This window comes from Pelodiscus sinensis, chromosome 8 (assembly GCF_052426305.1).
Source record: "Pelodiscus sinensis isolate ZL-2025 chromosome 8, ASM5242630v1, whole genome shotgun sequence".
Lineage (NCBI taxonomy): Eukaryota > Metazoa > Chordata > Testudines > Trionychidae > Pelodiscus > Pelodiscus sinensis.
This window is the reverse complement of record NC_143059.1, coordinates 45362100-45378772: the sequence shown is the minus strand read 5'-3', so window position 1 is coordinate 45378772 and position 16673 is coordinate 45362100. Positions and strand designations below refer to the sequence as shown.

The window sequence follows — 16673 nt, the reverse complement described above, 5'->3', positions numbered from 1 at the left end:
TCAGATAACTACTCTTTGAGAACCATCTTCCAATCAGTTATGCACCCATCTTACAGTAACAATACTTAAGCCATATTCCCCTTATTTGTTTATGAGAATGAATTAACTTTTAGCTGGAAACAACTTTTATCTGTATTGTATGTTCTACCTCAAATTTCAGTCTGTATAATTTTCCTTGGTGGGTTTTTTTTCAATTTACATTGTCTTAGTGGCATTGTGATCATGCCACCATATAATTTTATTTGGACTTTTCTTGGTTACAATTTTGCTTTCTTCTCTTGCATAATGATGAGGAGTTCTTTGTAGCTTGTCATATTCACTAATGGCCCACTGTGCATTTGGTATTCAGTATTCTGTTTGTGTGCTGCTGCTTTGTCTTTGTGGTGCTAGTCTGAGCATTATAAACAATTTTTTTCTGATTTGCACTGCATTAATATCATATGTGCAAAGCCTGATGCTCAGTGACATTGGTTCCTTGATATAGTGCGCTTTTTTTTTTTTGCTTTTCTCATTAACCTTTGGCAGAATAATCTTTCTTGGCAAAATTAGGCTAAGTCTACACTACAAAACCCCATGGAGCGTCCACACATCAAGCGCGTTTTTGCGCAACAAAATCTACAGTCAATCAACAGAACAGAGGGCTTTCTGTGGTGTAGGTATATCTCCTTCTACGAGGCATAACTCCTTTTTGTGTTACAGCTCTTGCGCAAAAAGGTGTGTGTGGACACTCTGCAGGGGTTTCTTGTGGAAAAAAGCACAAGTACTCTGATGGTCATTCCGTGAATGGCCATCAGAACTTACTTGCATAAGAGCGTCTATGCAATGTGGACACTCTCTTGAGCAAAAGCACATCACAAAAGCAATGAGTTTTTAGGTGTGGATGAGCTTTTGCGCAAGAAGTTTTTGCATAAGAACTCTTCCGCAAAAGACTTCTTGCACAAAAACCCTTCAGTGTAGATGTAGCCTTATTGTATATGTCCAACATATATAGGGCATATTCCTTATTTATGTTTTTCTCCACAGAAACTTCCTCCCGCATTTCCTTTGTGTTTTGTTTGTCTCCTCTTCTCTGTATTGGTACATTTGCTTTTGCATGAGTGTTGGTATGTTTTTCTTTGTGTTTTATTATCTTTTCTGTGCTGCTTGGTGAATTATCTGCACTTATCCTCTGCATTTGGATGTGAGCTTGTTCACTAGCTTTGCACACATCTATAGCTCTTGGTAGAGAGTTATTGGGGGCTTTCTAGGCATTGGCATTCAAGCTTCTGTCTCTTAATCATGCCTAATCTATCCCAAATTTGCTCATCTTTTGATCTTTGATAATCAGATGAGCCAACCATTGTTCATAGCCAGGCAATATACTGATCTATTGTTTCCCCAGATTCTTGACCACTTTTGTCAAAGATACTTTTCATCTACAACAATTTTTGTGAGTTGCAAATTCTTTTGGGAGGCAATCTAGGATTGAACACAGGTTCTCTTGGTCTGCTGTTGATGTGTCTAGAAAGGAGTGGGCAATAATATGGTGACGGTTCACCAGTGTTAGCCTCTGGCAGGCCACCGCCACTATATTTACCTGTGCCACCATAGGCTCAGGGGCTTACAGCTCTTGTTGGCTGCATATTGCTGATCCAAGCCAATTGTAGCTACATGCAGTGACGCGTACCAGGATACCACTTCCCACAGCTCCCATTGGCTGGGAACAGTGATCCGCAGCCAATAGGCGCCACAAGCATTTGTATCTGCAGAGGCACAGGTAAATACTACAGCAGCACCAGCCAAGGGCTAATCCTGGTGAACCAGACCCAGCCACAGGCCAGTATTTGCCCACTGCTGGTCTAGAAGTTGTTGAAGCTTATGCCAGCCTTTGTCCTTACAATGTACAGTATGGCTGCTGGATGTTCTTTTTCTGTATCCTTGTTGCTACTCTGTGGTTTTCCCTTTGTGATCTAAAGAATGTCCAGTTGCTAAATATATCCCTTTTACATCCATCTGCTCAGGGACTGGAATTCAGTATACTGCCATGATTATGATTTCATTTGTGTTTTTGTTTAATTAAGTTTTTTGTGCCTGTGCCTATAGACACTGACTCACTTCTGACACCATGTTCAGTTTTCAAGCATAACAGAGAAAAAGCCAAGACACTGCAAGATTAAGGTTTGAATCCTTCCTTCACACAGTGCTCTCTCATCAAGCACTTTGGGAAAGTACTGACTACATTCTTAGAAATTATCATATAAATAATTACCATATTGTAAGACCTGTATTGGGAAGCTACCTATTGTAATGCTTCCTTTACAAATAATAGTTTCCATTATATAGTAGTTATTATTACAGTTGCTATTATCATACTGATATTGACACTTCTTCCCAAAATAGCTTTACTCGACATCTGGAATAACTATGATTCCTCTTTCTTATCCCCTTACTGCAATTCCCTTCAGGTACTGGAGAACAGTTTCCAGACTGCAACTTAGATATCATTTTTCGAATTGTGTAGGACTTAACTTCCTTCTTAGATGCACCCCACTATCACAATGGAGGGTCTTTTTTCCCCACAACAAAGAGCATATTCTCACAGATTCTTGCCTTCATTAAATCAGTCAACTTTCACTAGCTGTCATGTACTGTCAAGGCCTTTCAGACTATGCTGTTAGCACAAATTCAAGTGTTAGACGAGATGCTAACAGAAGACAGGGATTTCCTTTTGTATATGTGAAATGAAACATGATCTTTACATTTTCTCAGCTTTGGAGAATTCTATTCTCTGTGCTTAAAGTGGTCTGAAAAGTATGTGTAGAGAAAGGGTCTCATTACTCCTCAGATCTTCCCAGAATTAATTCTGTCAGAAACTCCACATTAATTCTGTTCCCTGAGTTCCCACACATCAGTTCTGTCTCCATATTTGTTCTGTCTCCTCTGCTGCTCCTGCAGCTCCTGAGGTTCTTGGGAGGGCTTATGGGGAGGGTCCATAGAGCCCAGAAAACCAACTAATTACTTGGGACAAATGAAGAGAAAACAGGGATGGGTGTGAGGGTCAAAGGGTTAAAACAAGGGAACCGGATGGGGATATTGAGCAGAGAACCCCAGACAGTGCCCTTCGAAGGTCTCGAGAGAGCCAGTGGATGCTAGCCAGTGGAACTCTGCTTGGATGCGTGAGTGGATGCACAAACGGAAATAGGCCCCCACAGTCGCAGGCCCCTCCCTCGGCCAATCTCTGCTTCCTGGTTTTGTAAATTGCCGGTTTGGAGGTAGCCAGGAGGAGGTTGACCAGGAAGTCCCGTGACTTTGTGAGGGTATGGATGGGATGTGCATAGATTAATAAGTGAGGGGAAAGTGCAGCCAGAATCTCAACAAGAAGTTCTGGAGGAGCTGAAAGATGGGCTGTAACCTGGCACACTCGAGGTAGACGTATGTCAGGGTCTCCCTCATGCCCCAGAAGGGACGAGTGTCGGGAACAGGGATGAACCACGCCAAGTACATGCCTGTGTTGCTAGGTCTGAGCAGCTCTGCTTTCATAGAATAGGATTGGGAACTATTGTGTGTTGGGTTTTTTTGTCTTAATTTGAATAAACATTAAAGCAAACATACACAGAGCAATTGAACTGTTTATTTCAGGCAGCCCCAAAGAGGCAATCCTTTGCTCATGAGAAATGAGAGAATATTGGTACCTACCATGGACTGGAACCTTGAGAGCTTAATTCCTATAGCACTTGCTTCTGATCATGTTCTACAACCAACCTGATATAGCTTTCTTTGATAGGATAACAAGCCTTGTGGATATGGGGGAAGTGGTAGATGTGGTCTATCTAGACTTTAGTAAACCATTTGATATAGTCTTGCATGACCTTTTTATAAATAAACTAGGGAAATATAACCTAGATGCGTATGATGGGGCATCTGTCCCACACTGGCCCTTTACGGACTAGACTGGTGGAGCCAGCAGCTGCGGCAGAGAGAGCCAATTAGGGCCCACCAGAGGGAAGTATAAATAAAGGCTCCTGGAGAGGAGGAGACACAGACTCACTCTTGTTCCAGCTGTGGGACAGGAGGGACCTAGCTGCCAGGGAAACTAGAGGCTTTCTGACTTAATGCAGAGAAAAGGCAGACAAATTTCCAGGCTGCAGGGCCTGAAGCAAGGTCTGAGGGTACTAGGGCGACAGGGAGATAGCTAGGGAAGCAGAAGGCAGCAGGTTCATACCCCCTTGCCAATGATGAGTGGCCATTTCACACTGCAGTTTGCCCCGAGGCAGTGGCTAGATGAAGACTGGTAGTAGGGTCACTGAGACAAGGTGGACAAAGGAGGTTGGGGAATCCCTGAGGGAGAGGACCTTAGGGTGTGGGGATTATTATAAAGTGGTGCATAACTATTCTCAGAGAGTAGTTATCAATTGTTTAGTCAAGTTGGAAGGGCATAACTACTGGTGTTCCACAAGGATCAGTTTTGTGACCTGTTCTGTTCAACATTTCCATCAACGATTTAGATAATGGCATAGAAAGTACGCTTATAAAGTTTGTAAATTATACCAAGAGGAGAGGGGTTGCAAGTGCTTTGGAGAACAGGATTATAATTCAAAATGATCTGGAGAAATGGGCTAAGGTAAACAGGATGAAGTTCAATAAGGACAAATGCAAAGTAATTCACTATGTCTACACTAGCCCCCTAGTTCAAACTAGGGGGAGTAATGTAGTCATACGGAGTTGCAAATGAAGCCCAGGATTTGAATTTCCCGGGCTTCATTTGCATAAAGCCGGCCGGCGCCATTTTTAAATGCCGGCTAGGTCGGACCCCGTGCCGCGCGGCTACACGCGGCACGGACTAGCTAGTTCGGATTAGGTTTCCTAATCCGAACTAGCTGTACACCTCGAGGCATACAGCTAGTTCAGATTAGGAAGCCTAATCCGAACTAGCTAGTCCGTGCCGCGTATAGCCGCACGGCACAGGGTCCGACCTAGCTGGCATTTAAAAATGGCGCTGGCCGGCTTTATGCAAATGAAGCCCGGGAAATTCAAATCCCGGGCTTCATTTGCAACTCCGTATGACTACATTACACCCCCTAGTTCGAACTAGGGGGGTAGTGTAGACATACCCTTAGAGAGGAAAAATCACAGTCACTTCCTATTTTCTAGAAAGGAGTACTGTGGAAAGGGATCTAGGGATCTTAGTGGCCCACAAGCTCCCTAAATATCAGCCAACAGCGTGACACTTATTTTTTCCCCCACAAAAGGTAAATATCATTCTGGGATGCAGGCAGGGATGTAAGCGACTAGTTGACTAGTCCAGCTAGTCGCTTCCCCCTTCCTCCCCCCTGCTGCTTCTATCAGAGGAAGCAACGGGGGAGCACGAGCCGGTGGTGAAAGGAGCCAGCTTAAAAGAGCCTACCAGCTCTTAATACATTTAAAAATGCGAGGCACAGCGAGGGGGACCCTATGTGAGCTGGGGATAGCTGATTTCTGGCTCGCACTGGGTCCCCCTGCTGTTCTTCAGCCTTTTCAATGTATTAAGAGTCTACTGGCTCTTGATATGCTTAAAAGGCAGATCTGCAGCAGGGTTAGCTCCCAGCGTCAGAACTAACTTATTTGCAGCTCCCCCGCTTATTGATTAGTCGATGGAAAATCCATCAATTAGTTAATTAAACTAAATTTCACATCCCTACTGGGATGCATTAAAATTACTGTGTAAGCAAGATATGAGAAGTAATTCTCCTCTACTCTGATTACACCTTAACTAGAATATTGTGTCTAGTTTTGAGCACCACATTTCAGAGAAGATGTGGAGAAATTGGAGAAGGTCCAGGGAAGAGTACCAAAAATGATTAAAGGTCTAAAAAACATGACTTAAGAGAGAAGATTGTAAGAGCCTATGAAGACCATAACAATTTTCAAGTACATAAAAGTCTGTTACAAAAAAGAAGGAAAAAAAATTATTCTCCTTAACCTCTGATGATAGGACAAGATGCAATGGGTTTAAATTGCAGCAAGGGAGATTTAGGTTGGACATTTGGAAAAACTTCCTGCTGTTAGGGTGGTTAGCATTGGAATAATAGGGAGGTTGTGGAATCGACATCATTGGAGATTTTTAAGAGCAGGTAAGGCAAACATGTCAGGATGCTCTAGCAGGAACTTTATTCCATGGGAAAGCAGGGGACTGGCTTCAATGACCTCTCAAGGTCTATTCCAGTTCTACTCTTCTGTGATTCAGTTCTACCAGAAATGGAGGTTCCTGGTGTACCACAGTGAAATCCAGTAGTGGGATTGGTTATGGTATCATCTGACTTGTCTCCTTCACTGGGCTCTGAGCTACACCTGTAACAGACTCCAACTCCCTTTTGCTCAGAGATTCCTGACTTTTAGAAGCACATACAGGCCCACTTCATTCTGTGATCAACTGCCAATGACTCAGTACCTCTAGAAAATTCAGTTTCAGTTCCTGAGGGGCAGGAAGCAAACAGCTCCCCAAATGCTAAATGTAACAGATGTGCAAATAGGGACCATAATCTATATAATTCTGAGAAGCACCTGTAATAATAACAGAACTGAGGTCTTATAGAGCTCTTGTCATTGTGTGCTTTACAAAGGAAATCAGTACCATTATGTCCACTTTGCAGATAGGGAAGCTCATACACACTGATGTAAAGTGCCTTGCCCAAAGTCACTTTGCAGGCCAGTGGCCTAGTAAAGGGACCTAAGTCTCCTGAGTCCCAGTCTAGTGCTTTATCTACTCAGCTAGAGTAGGGGGAAAGATTTCTGCATGGACCTGTGTGCCACTGCTTCCACCTTTCCTCCCCCATCAGAGAGACAAGAGGGGAGTGTGTCTGGGAGAATTTTCTCTTCCATACTCTCTAAAGCTCCTCTCTGCTGCTGAAAGCAGGAAGCAACCCCCTGATGGGATTAACATGCAGGGTGTCCTCAGCCAGTGATAAGCCACAGGTCACCCACAGACAAGCACGGGGCTGGGGGACAAAAGGGACCTAACTCCCGTTCATTCAGCCCCTGCCAAGAGCGACTCGCACTGCCAGAGGGGACGCGAGTGGCCCACTCTCTTCCTCCCTTGGACAGCATCTGGGCGCTAGATGCCGTTGCCCTTTTAAGAGCAGCCCTGTCGTGTCAGGCCCGTGACGTCAGAGATCGCAGAGCCCTAGTCCCTGCTGCCTGTGTTATTGCAGCCAAAGGCTGGGAGCAGCAGCAGCAGCGGTTCGCTCGGAGCCGCTTCCCGAGTGCGAGCAGGGAGAGCGCTGGACCCCCTTCCGCAGAGCCTGGCCATGCCCAGGGAGTCAGCCACCGCCGCCGCCTCCACCAGCAGCAGGAACTTTCCTGGCAGGAGCCTAATGGCTGCGAAGGGGGGAATCTAAGACCCAAGTCTTCGCCTGCAGCCGGGGAGCGGGAGATCCGGCAGCAATGAGCCCAGCGGCTGCTTGGCGCTGATGTCTCCGTGCCGCTCCCCGGCGGGAGCACTGCGAATCCCGCGCCTACCTTCCTGCACCTCCCCTGGGGCACAGGCGAGCGAGTGAGCGCGGCAGCAGCTCCCCCCGGAGAGCCTTTAAACTGACTTCGGAACTTGCACCGGGCCAGGGCTCGCCGGGCGCACCCCGCCTCCTCCCCACCCCGCGGCGTTTACACGGAGCGCCCCCCTTCTCCCGGGGCGGCGTGTGAATTGGCGAAACTCCCCCCTGCCGCTGTCATGGCGGTGAAAGGGGCTGCAGCAGGTACCGGAATGTTGTTAGTAACAGCCAACGTTGGATCCCTCTTTGATGATGTAAGTAGCGCGGCGGTGGGGTGGCTGCTCACCGGCAGGGCGGGAGGGAGCCCAGGTTGGCGCTGCCGGGGTGTTCCGGGCTCTCAGCTCGCCTGTGCGGCGCTGGGTCCCCGGAGCCGGGCTGGGCGGAGGATGCAGCCGGGGTCGCTGGGTGGCGGCGGTCCCGGTGCTTCTCCCCGCCGGGGCTCGGAATAACGAGCAGGATCCCAGGCAGCGCTTACTTCCTCGGTGGGTGGGTGAGCGAGTTGTGCCCGGTCCTAGCGCCCTGCCGCCGGCTGGCTCCTCCAGAGCGACGGGGGGCCGGGGCTGAGAGCTGCCAGCCCGTGCCTGGGGGCGGGCTCTCTGCACGGGCAGCAGAGCGCTAGGACACTGCCGGGGGGCGCAGGCCACTTGGCAAGGTTGGTGCTCGTCCACGGGACCACGCCGGCGGCGTTAGGGCCCGGGGAAAGGGCTTCGTCTCACCGCTGCCGGGCGGCGAGTCCCGTACGTACAACTAACCGGGCTGGGGTCTGTCCTGCGTGCCGGGCGTGGGGAGCTGCTGCAGCAGCCGCCTTTTCCCACACGCCCTGCCTTGGGGAATCCTCCCAGCCGCCTTCCCATCCTGTTCCCGGCATGCAACGAAGTACGTGCAGCAGCTCCAGGCTGGCAGCGAGGGGCCACCTGGTCTGGGGGCGCCAGCCGCCTCCCTGCCTGAAACAGAGCCCTTCTTCCTTGCCAGGGCGATGCGGGAAGGAGTCGTTGCTTCCCAGGCACCCTTCATTCCTAGGCAGAGCTGTGCTAGATCTGCGTCTGAGACCCCGATCAGTAATCCCCTGGGCTCAAAGCTTGCTGGGGAAAGTTTGTTTATCAGCTGGATACCAGCAATGTGTCACGTTCACGCTCTGCCCGGTGACTTCGTTCTTGTTTTTACATGCTCCCTGAGGATAGTATAAACGAAGTAGACTTCCAAAACTGAAACGCCAGAGAAAAAGTGGTAGCTGTCAATAGGGCCTTGCTGTTAAGAGAAACTTTTTCATCTGTGAAAAGTGTTAGTGCTTTTAAAGGATGTTCATGTGCATGCACTTCTCTAACCTTAAGCCTTCAGAAAGCTCTGTACAACTCAATGAAACTGCTGTCAAAACTAGTTTTCCTGTCTATATCTTTAAAATGTCTCTGACTGTATACATTTTTAAAACCTGAAAGGCTTGGAATGTTTTCAGTTAGGTTTTCTGTGTCCTACAGTTGTTAAACTGAAATGTTTCACAAAATGTAACCTATGGTGATGACCACATATGATAAATCAGTTTTTTTATGTAGTTGATCTAAAACTTCATTAAAATGTACTTTATTTGTTTTTAAAACCTGTTTATTTTATGCTGTTCATTTTGGTGTATTTTACGTCAGCTATCTTGTTCCACCAGAAAATTTGTAAATTGAATATTTTAACTGGAGGTGAACTTTTTCTTTTCTTAGGAAGCCTTAGTTAAAATGTCAAGATAGCTAAAGTAATTTGGTCTGAAGCAAAATAATTTATACTCTGTTTTCATTTTTTCTTAATATATCAGGGATTTGTATCATCTGACTGAAACCTTTACCTGTGGTTCTGAAGCTTCAGAAATAAAGCCTTGCATTGTGAGAATGAAAGAAAGGCGGGGGTAATTCTACTGTATAACATGCCTTCCAGTAGTGCTGCAACTCATCTTACTCCCCCTCCCCATTTTTTTCACACAGTGGCATGATAATATGATGCTTTAATTTTGTTTGGTGTAATTAGCATTTATAGAAATGTTTTAATTATTTTCCCAGAATAAAAATATTATTGTAACACTTGACATGTCTAGAATTAAAGCAAGGAGGAGAAATTTTGTTTGTAAACTGGCAAAAGTTAGTTTATCAAAATGCTGGAATAGAATGATAGCAGCCAGTGTTCTGGGATAGCAGCCAGTGTTCTGATCATGCAAAGACTTAAAGGTATGGCGTGAAATTCTGGTCCCTCTGAAGTCAATGGCAAGGCTCCTGTTGACTTTGGTGAAACCAGGCTTTCAGGTTCCATATTTATGAGTTACCAGAAGACTACTTTGTTTTTGGTATTTATTATTTGGAAAAAGAATAAGAATTTGTTCAGTGGAAGAGCCTATGGCATGGAATTGATTGTACATATTTTTGGTAGATTTCACCTACTTTGTTTAGACACATATTAAGACTTTTTTCCTGAAAAATGCTTTCCACTGTTCATATTTCTTCAAGATTTTTAATTTTACATTAAATCTTACTCATTTCTATAAATGTTATTGTGATATTGCTCAGCCTAAATATGTCGTGTAAATTATTTTTAATGGTGCACCATGGAAATTGGAGGTGGGCTGGAAGTTTAAATCTGAATATTGTGTGTGTTTTGGCTCACTGATGTGTAATTGTGAGCAGAGAGCTTGTGCAAACTACACACACCTTATACAATGCATGAAGCTGCCCTTGGGCAATCTTAACACAGAGGCCTTGAAGCCCTCTCTGCTGCAGTTTTGAAACTAGCCATGAATAGGGGCAGTGCAGGGTGCAGGCTGTGGGAGAGCCCAGGTGATCTGCAGTTATATGGAAATGGTAGCATATGTTTCATCTAGGTACTGTGGCAGCTCTTACCGCCTATAGACTTAAGTGTGTATGATTTCTCTTCATTCTGCAACATCCGAGATTGAACTGATGCTTTATGATGAGTAACTTTCTTTAGTTTGTAGCATTGAGGTTGCTGTACAGCAACAATATAACTTCAAGTTAGGTTATTAAGATTGGCACTGTTTATTTGGGTGCTACACATTTGTTAAGTACTGCACCTGCAAATATTCCTTATTTGAAATTAACTTTTCGTAGTGGGACAGATTAAAATCTTGTTGCATGATAGATAGTTTCAGCTGGGTGTCATGACCTTTCTTAATCTCAGATTAGTAGTAGTGCTATTTTGGTTACCATTTTAGTGATGAGTGAGAATCGGTATTTTACGCGCTTATATTGGGTAAAAAGTTTTTCTCATCATTTACTGATTTTCTCCCTCAGTCATCTGTCCCATTATGACAGATTATTTATTAACTTGTGAGTTAGCGTTACTCGTCTTAAGTCATGACTCACGAGTGACTGAATTGCGTTTATTTAGCTCTCTTTCCACCAATCTGCTGGGGCTATTTCATTAGACCTGCTAATGCAATATTTCTGGATTTGCAAATATGTATTTTACAGATATGTTTATGCATATGCTCTTATATACCTAATCATTTAACAAGTCTCACTGTGTAATCATTTCCTGTTTTTATCACAGTATATAGCTGCTGACAACAGAAGATGTGAGTTCAGGTTACCTGTGGGCTATTGCTTTCCCCTCCCCCCTTTTTTCTTTTTTCTCCTGCGTGTACACAACTTCACATCTACCTGGCAATGGATAGTGTTCATAGCTGCAAAAAAATTAATTTGATGGACATCTTTGTGTGTTCACTGTACAAAGCTTTCATTACATTAGAATTCTACTGAGTATACTTGCATCATTTAAGAGTTTATAATTTTTGTCTAAGCTATTTTAGTTTGCAGTTAAAACAAACAAACAAAAAGCCTATAGCTACTATGCTGAGTAACCCAATTCTACTCATGAACAGTTTTCACTAAAACATACAGACAATCAGCTTCCAGTAAAACAAAACAGTTTAGAACTTAAAGGTCTGCAGTTTAGTAAGATCCGGAGATGACCTACTTTCCTCCTCCCATCCCAGCTTTCTTCAGTTTGTTCAGTTAATTAAAGAAATAAGAAACTACTTATTGTTGTTGCTTTTCATTTTCTTTAGGATAAGAGGTAGGAGCCCATCAGTTTTGTGTGATGAGATGGTGGCTGGGTGAGGTTAGGAAATATTTCAAATATTAGTTTTTCCCCAAAAGTGTGTGAGGAGAGGTTAGCAGCCATGAGGTAGAATAGGTCTATTAAAACTTAAGAGCAAAACTGCAAAAGGAATTCACCAAAGCAGATTTCTTTGCATTATCAGGAGTTTAATTTCAAATGTTAGTGTGAATCTGAGCAATAGTGTTTGACTTCCATGAAAGATATTCCTGCTTGCAATAATCAGTTTCTTAGTATATTCTTGTCAATGTGTGCAGCAAACTATTTGGCTCACAAGTGTACAAGCACAGGTCATATGTCATGCTTCTCCTTTGTCTGTTTGTTCAGGCAGATACCATCATCTACTCCCACTTCTCCCAAGTGGCAGGCAACCACTTCTCTTCCCTTCTTTCAGGTAGACAGATCAGATGGACCTCAGGGGTAGGGGTGGAGAAAAGTGAAACTTTAAGGTAGGTCACAATTTGGGCCTAGCTAAAATTCCATCACCAATACAAAGGATGTACAGGCAGTCCCCGAGTTACGCGGATCTGACTTATGTTGGATCCGCAGTGACGAACGGGGCTTTTCTCGCCCTGGAGGACTGGAGCGGCAGGACGCCCAGATGCGCTGCAGTCCCGCCGCCCCCGTCCTCCAGGGCGAGCTCCAAGGCTTTGCTCCCCATCTCCCTGCAGACCAGGGAGACCGGGAGCAAAGCCGCGGAGGACGCGGGCGGTCCCGCCACCCGCATCTCCCTGGTCTGCTGGGGGTGGGGAGCAGCTAGTGCTCTCCCTCCCCCCCCCAGCAGACCAGGCTTTTCTTGCCTACGCCTGGGGTAGAGCAGCTGGGGTGCTGCTGGGTTGGTCCCGCAGCGCCGAGGAGCAGCGCTACTGTACCAACCTGGCAGCACCCCAGCTGCTATGCCCCAGGCGTCTTGATTCAGCCGCTGCTGGTCAGTTTCAGCAGTGGCTGAATCAGGACGCCTGGGGCAGAGCAGCTGGGGTGCTGCTGGGTTGCTCCAGTAGTGCCGAGGAGCGGCTACTAGAGCAACCCAGCAGCACCCCAGCTGCTCTGCCCCAGGTGTCCCCAAGTCAGCCGCTGCTGAAACTGACCAGGGGCTGACTACAGGAAGCCCGAGGCAGAGTTGCTCTGCCCCGGGCTTCCTGGAATCAGCCGCTGATCAATTTCAGCAGCAGCTGACTTGGGGACGCCTGGGTTTCTTAAGTTGAATCTGTATGTAAGTCAGAACTGGCGTCCAGATTCAGCCGCTGTTGAAACTGATCAGCGGCTGATTCCAGGAAGCCCGGGGCAGAGCAACTCTGCCTCGGGCTTCCTGTAGTCAGCCACTGGTCAGTTTCAGCAGCAGCTGAATCTGGACGCCAGTTCTGACTTACATACAGATTCAACTTAAGAACAAACCTACAGTCCCTAACTTGTACGTAACCCGGGGACTGCCTGTCTTCTTAAGCATCTTCCTATTGCAGTATCAACAAGATCTTACCTTCGTCTATTTCTCTCACATTCACAACGTAGCTACTTGATCTACTTCACAAACTACAGCTACAAGTTCCAGTTACAAACTACATCTAAGATTTCTCTATGAACTAGTATTCTGTGTTTCTTCATACACCTGAATTTTTCTTTATGCCAAGAAGAGAATATTTAATAACAGTTGAAAGAGTTGAAATAACAAATGAGGTGGACTGAAAAGAAAATTAATGAAACAACCTGGGAAGTGGAATCAGGAGGGTTCACATGGCATTTACAGGCAGAGCTATTTTAGTATTAAAGGCAAACTACTATCAGTTATTGCAAAATAGTAAGATACCAATCTTCAGCAGCGGCTGATGCCAGTTCCGACTTACATACAGATTCAATTTAAGAACAAACCTACAGTCCCTAACTTGTAGGTAACCCGGGGACTGCCTGTATTATTGGAACAAAAATTATGATTCTTAGGCCTGGGGTGGCACCAAGGGTGTTTCTCTTTAGGAGTGTGAGCACGGGGGTGATACTCCTTGGGTCTTTATTTTGGTCACTGGCCCAGAACTAGGGTTGCCAACTGTGTCTGAAACTATTCCGGAAGAATTCTTTTCTTCTGTGGTACTTTCAATAGTCACTAGGCGATTGAGATCAGTTTGGGGAGACTCCAGGCAATCCTACCTGAATTAGTGTTTAGAAGTGTTGCTAGTTATGAAAGTGTTTGTGTCAGCCTAGCCCAAGTTCAAATATAAATTGGAAAAATAATTTAAGTGAGAGAACACCTGTTCTTTTAAATCATGTCATTTTGGTTACCATCTTTTTTTCCCTCACTTCGGTTCTAGCAAGACTTTTACCTGCCAATATAATTACCGACTCTTTCACTTGGGATAAAGTTTTCAGAAATGCCCAAGGCCCATTTTCAATGAAAGTCAATAGGCATTAGGTTTCTAATCCCCTTAGATGAGCTGGAAATATGTTATGTAATTCTTTGCATGTTGGATAGATATAATTACAAGATTTTTCTGATGGTACTCCACATTTGTTCTAGTTTGAACATTTCTCAAGGTAGTGGGCTCTAAGATCAGGTCAGAATGAAATTGTGGGGAAGAGAAAGATAAAAGCCTTGAAACTGAAGTACAGACACTTTTCATTCAGATATTTAATTTTTAAAACTGGTTTGTCCTCTAATGCATAGTGAATGAAGTATGTAATTCTGTCTTTACGAAGTGTGGTCTAAGTTTTTCATGCTTGAAATGGTTTGTGTAGTGTGCTTATGATACTGGATGTCAGTGAGCTTAGCTGGTATTAAATGGTAGTGGTGATAAACATCTTATGAAGGAAAAATATTTGAGTTTTGGTTGATATCTTACAGAAACTAAGGTGGAGAAGTGGGTTTTTTTTTCTCCCCCCCCAAGAGGGTATTAGGAAAATCCTGTATTTTAATCTACGTTTGCTAAAGCCCCTCTTCCTATTCCTTCAGATCTGAACTTCTACTATGCTTTTTGCAAAGTTATTTACATTCTTTATTTCATTGCTAAAAACATGTGCATGCAGTATTTTGGTTGTCATGTTCTTATTCCTTGAGCTATACAGGTGTAATTTTGGATGATGGCACAAGGGAGTAAAACAAACGGTGCCAAGTCTTCCTGGATAAAAGTCCTTGATTCAGCAATGTACTAAAACATGTTGAACTGGAAGCATGGGGGTAGTTTTGTTGGCTTTCGTGGGGCCATAAGTGACGTGGAGGTGCACTGCCCCCCTATACCCAGGCCAAAATTTAAATTGCTAAATGGGGTTCTCCCTCATACCTCTTCTCTAATCCTCTGGGAGGCCTCCTTGCACTCCTCTGCCCCGCAGGCACCAGTCGCCTATGAGTGGGGCTATTCATTTGTTTAAGTGCCTTGCTGAATTGGGGCGTGAACTAGTATCAAATTCTCTTTCTAGCATTTAGTTCAAATATGTGATCAGAAGCACAGAGGCTGGGCTACCAGAGGAGAGAGGGATGGATAGGAGGATGAAGGGAAGAAAGGAGGATCCCTCACACCAGCTGGGTCAGTGAATTTATGTAGATGTGATAGTCACCGTGACCAGCACTCCTCCTATGGCTGTTAGCTCAGGTAACTAGCAAGGGTGTTGACAGAGCCAGAAGAATCATTGGGGATATAGTGCTGAAATTTGAATTGTGTAAGATACGTCGCCTGCTTTATTTGTGTGGGGAAGTTAAGCCAGGGGTTGAGAGAGACAGAATGATTTAAACCCGAGTAGGATCACCATGCCTCCAAGGAAGTCAGGGCCTGGAAGTGGACTGAAATAGGAAGGGGTCATGAGTACATAAAGGGAAATGTGTATTTAGTCACGATTAGGATATTTTTATGGTTTGCCTTGAACTGTTCTCTGTGAATCCATGTCTCCCCTCCCCCATTCAGTATCTAAGAGTTGTTCCTAGAGATTTTCTCTGTTTTAATTTGAGGGGTAGCTGTGTTAGTCTGAATCTGCATAAACAATGAGAAGTCCGGTGGCACTTTATAACAGATTTATTGGAGCATAACATCACAAGACGTAATCACATCAGCCACATCATCTTAGGTTCATTCACTTGCACATCTACCAATGTAATATATGCAATCATGTGCCAGCAATGCCCCTCTGCCATATACATTGGCCAAACTGGACAGTCCCTATGTAAAAGAATAAACGGACACAAATCAGATATTGGGAATGGTAACATACAAAAACATGTAGGACAGTGGTCCCCAACCTTGAGAGGCTGCCGGGCTCCAGGGGACGTGGCCGTTCGCATGCCGGGCGCCAGAGGGCGGGGACACATGCACACCCGGGAGCAGCCTCCCCCATAGCCGCGTGCTCTGGGGCAGGGCCCCCCGCAAGCGCCGTGCTCCCGGGGCCGGCACTCCTCCCAAGTGCTGCGCCAGGGGCCAGCGCTCCCTCCAAATGCCACGCCCCCTGGGCCGGCGCTTCCCCCCCCCCCCCGCAAGCGCCACGCGCCCAGGGCGCGAGCGGCCAATTTGCGGCGCTCCCGGGGCCGGCGCTTACTATGCGCCCAGGCCGGCTCCAGCACCATGCATGCACCACGTGCCCGGGGCCAGGCTAGCCCCGAGCACTTGGCGGGCACACACAAATGGCCACGCGGGCACCATGGCGCCCGCGGGCACCGTGTTGGGGACCACTGATGTAGGAGAACACTTCAGTTGCCCATGACACACAGTAGCAGATTTAAAAGTAGCCATCCTACACCAACAAAAACTTCAGAAACAGACTTCAAAGAGAAACTCCAGAGCTACAATTCATTTGCAAATTTGACACCATCATTTTAGGATTAAACAAAGACAGTGAATGGCTAGCCAAGTACAAAAGCAGTTTCTCCTCTCTTGGTATTCACACCTCTACATCAGCTGCTAGAAGTGGGCTACATCCTCCCTGACTGAATTGACCTTGTTATCTCTGGCCTTTCTCTTGATTGGTACTCTTTTCTTTTCACGTGCCTGTATTTATACCTGCCTCTAGAATTTCCACTACATGCATCGGATGAATTGGGTCTTTGCCCACGAAAGCTTATGGTCCAATAAATCTGTTAGTCTATAAGGTGCC

At 45.6% G+C, this 16673-nt stretch overlaps 1 protein-coding gene across 2 annotated transcripts in view; it reads left to right on the top strand.

Moving 5' to 3' along the window:
* The first annotated feature begins 7132 nt into the window (after window positions 1-7132).
* INPP5A (inositol polyphosphate-5-phosphatase A) overlaps window positions 7133-16673 on the top strand; it is a 431202-nt gene continuing 421661 nt past the window's right edge. Inside the window, exon 1 of one of the 2 annotated variants that reach the window (XM_075935228.2) lies at window positions 7133-7756. In XM_075935228.2, the coding sequence (XP_075791343.2) occupies window positions 7682-7756 (75 nt within the window). In that variant the 5' untranslated portion in view covers window positions 7133-7681. The remainder of the gene's footprint in view (window positions 7757-16673) is intronic. The other variant, XM_075935231.2, reaches the window with a different exon arrangement.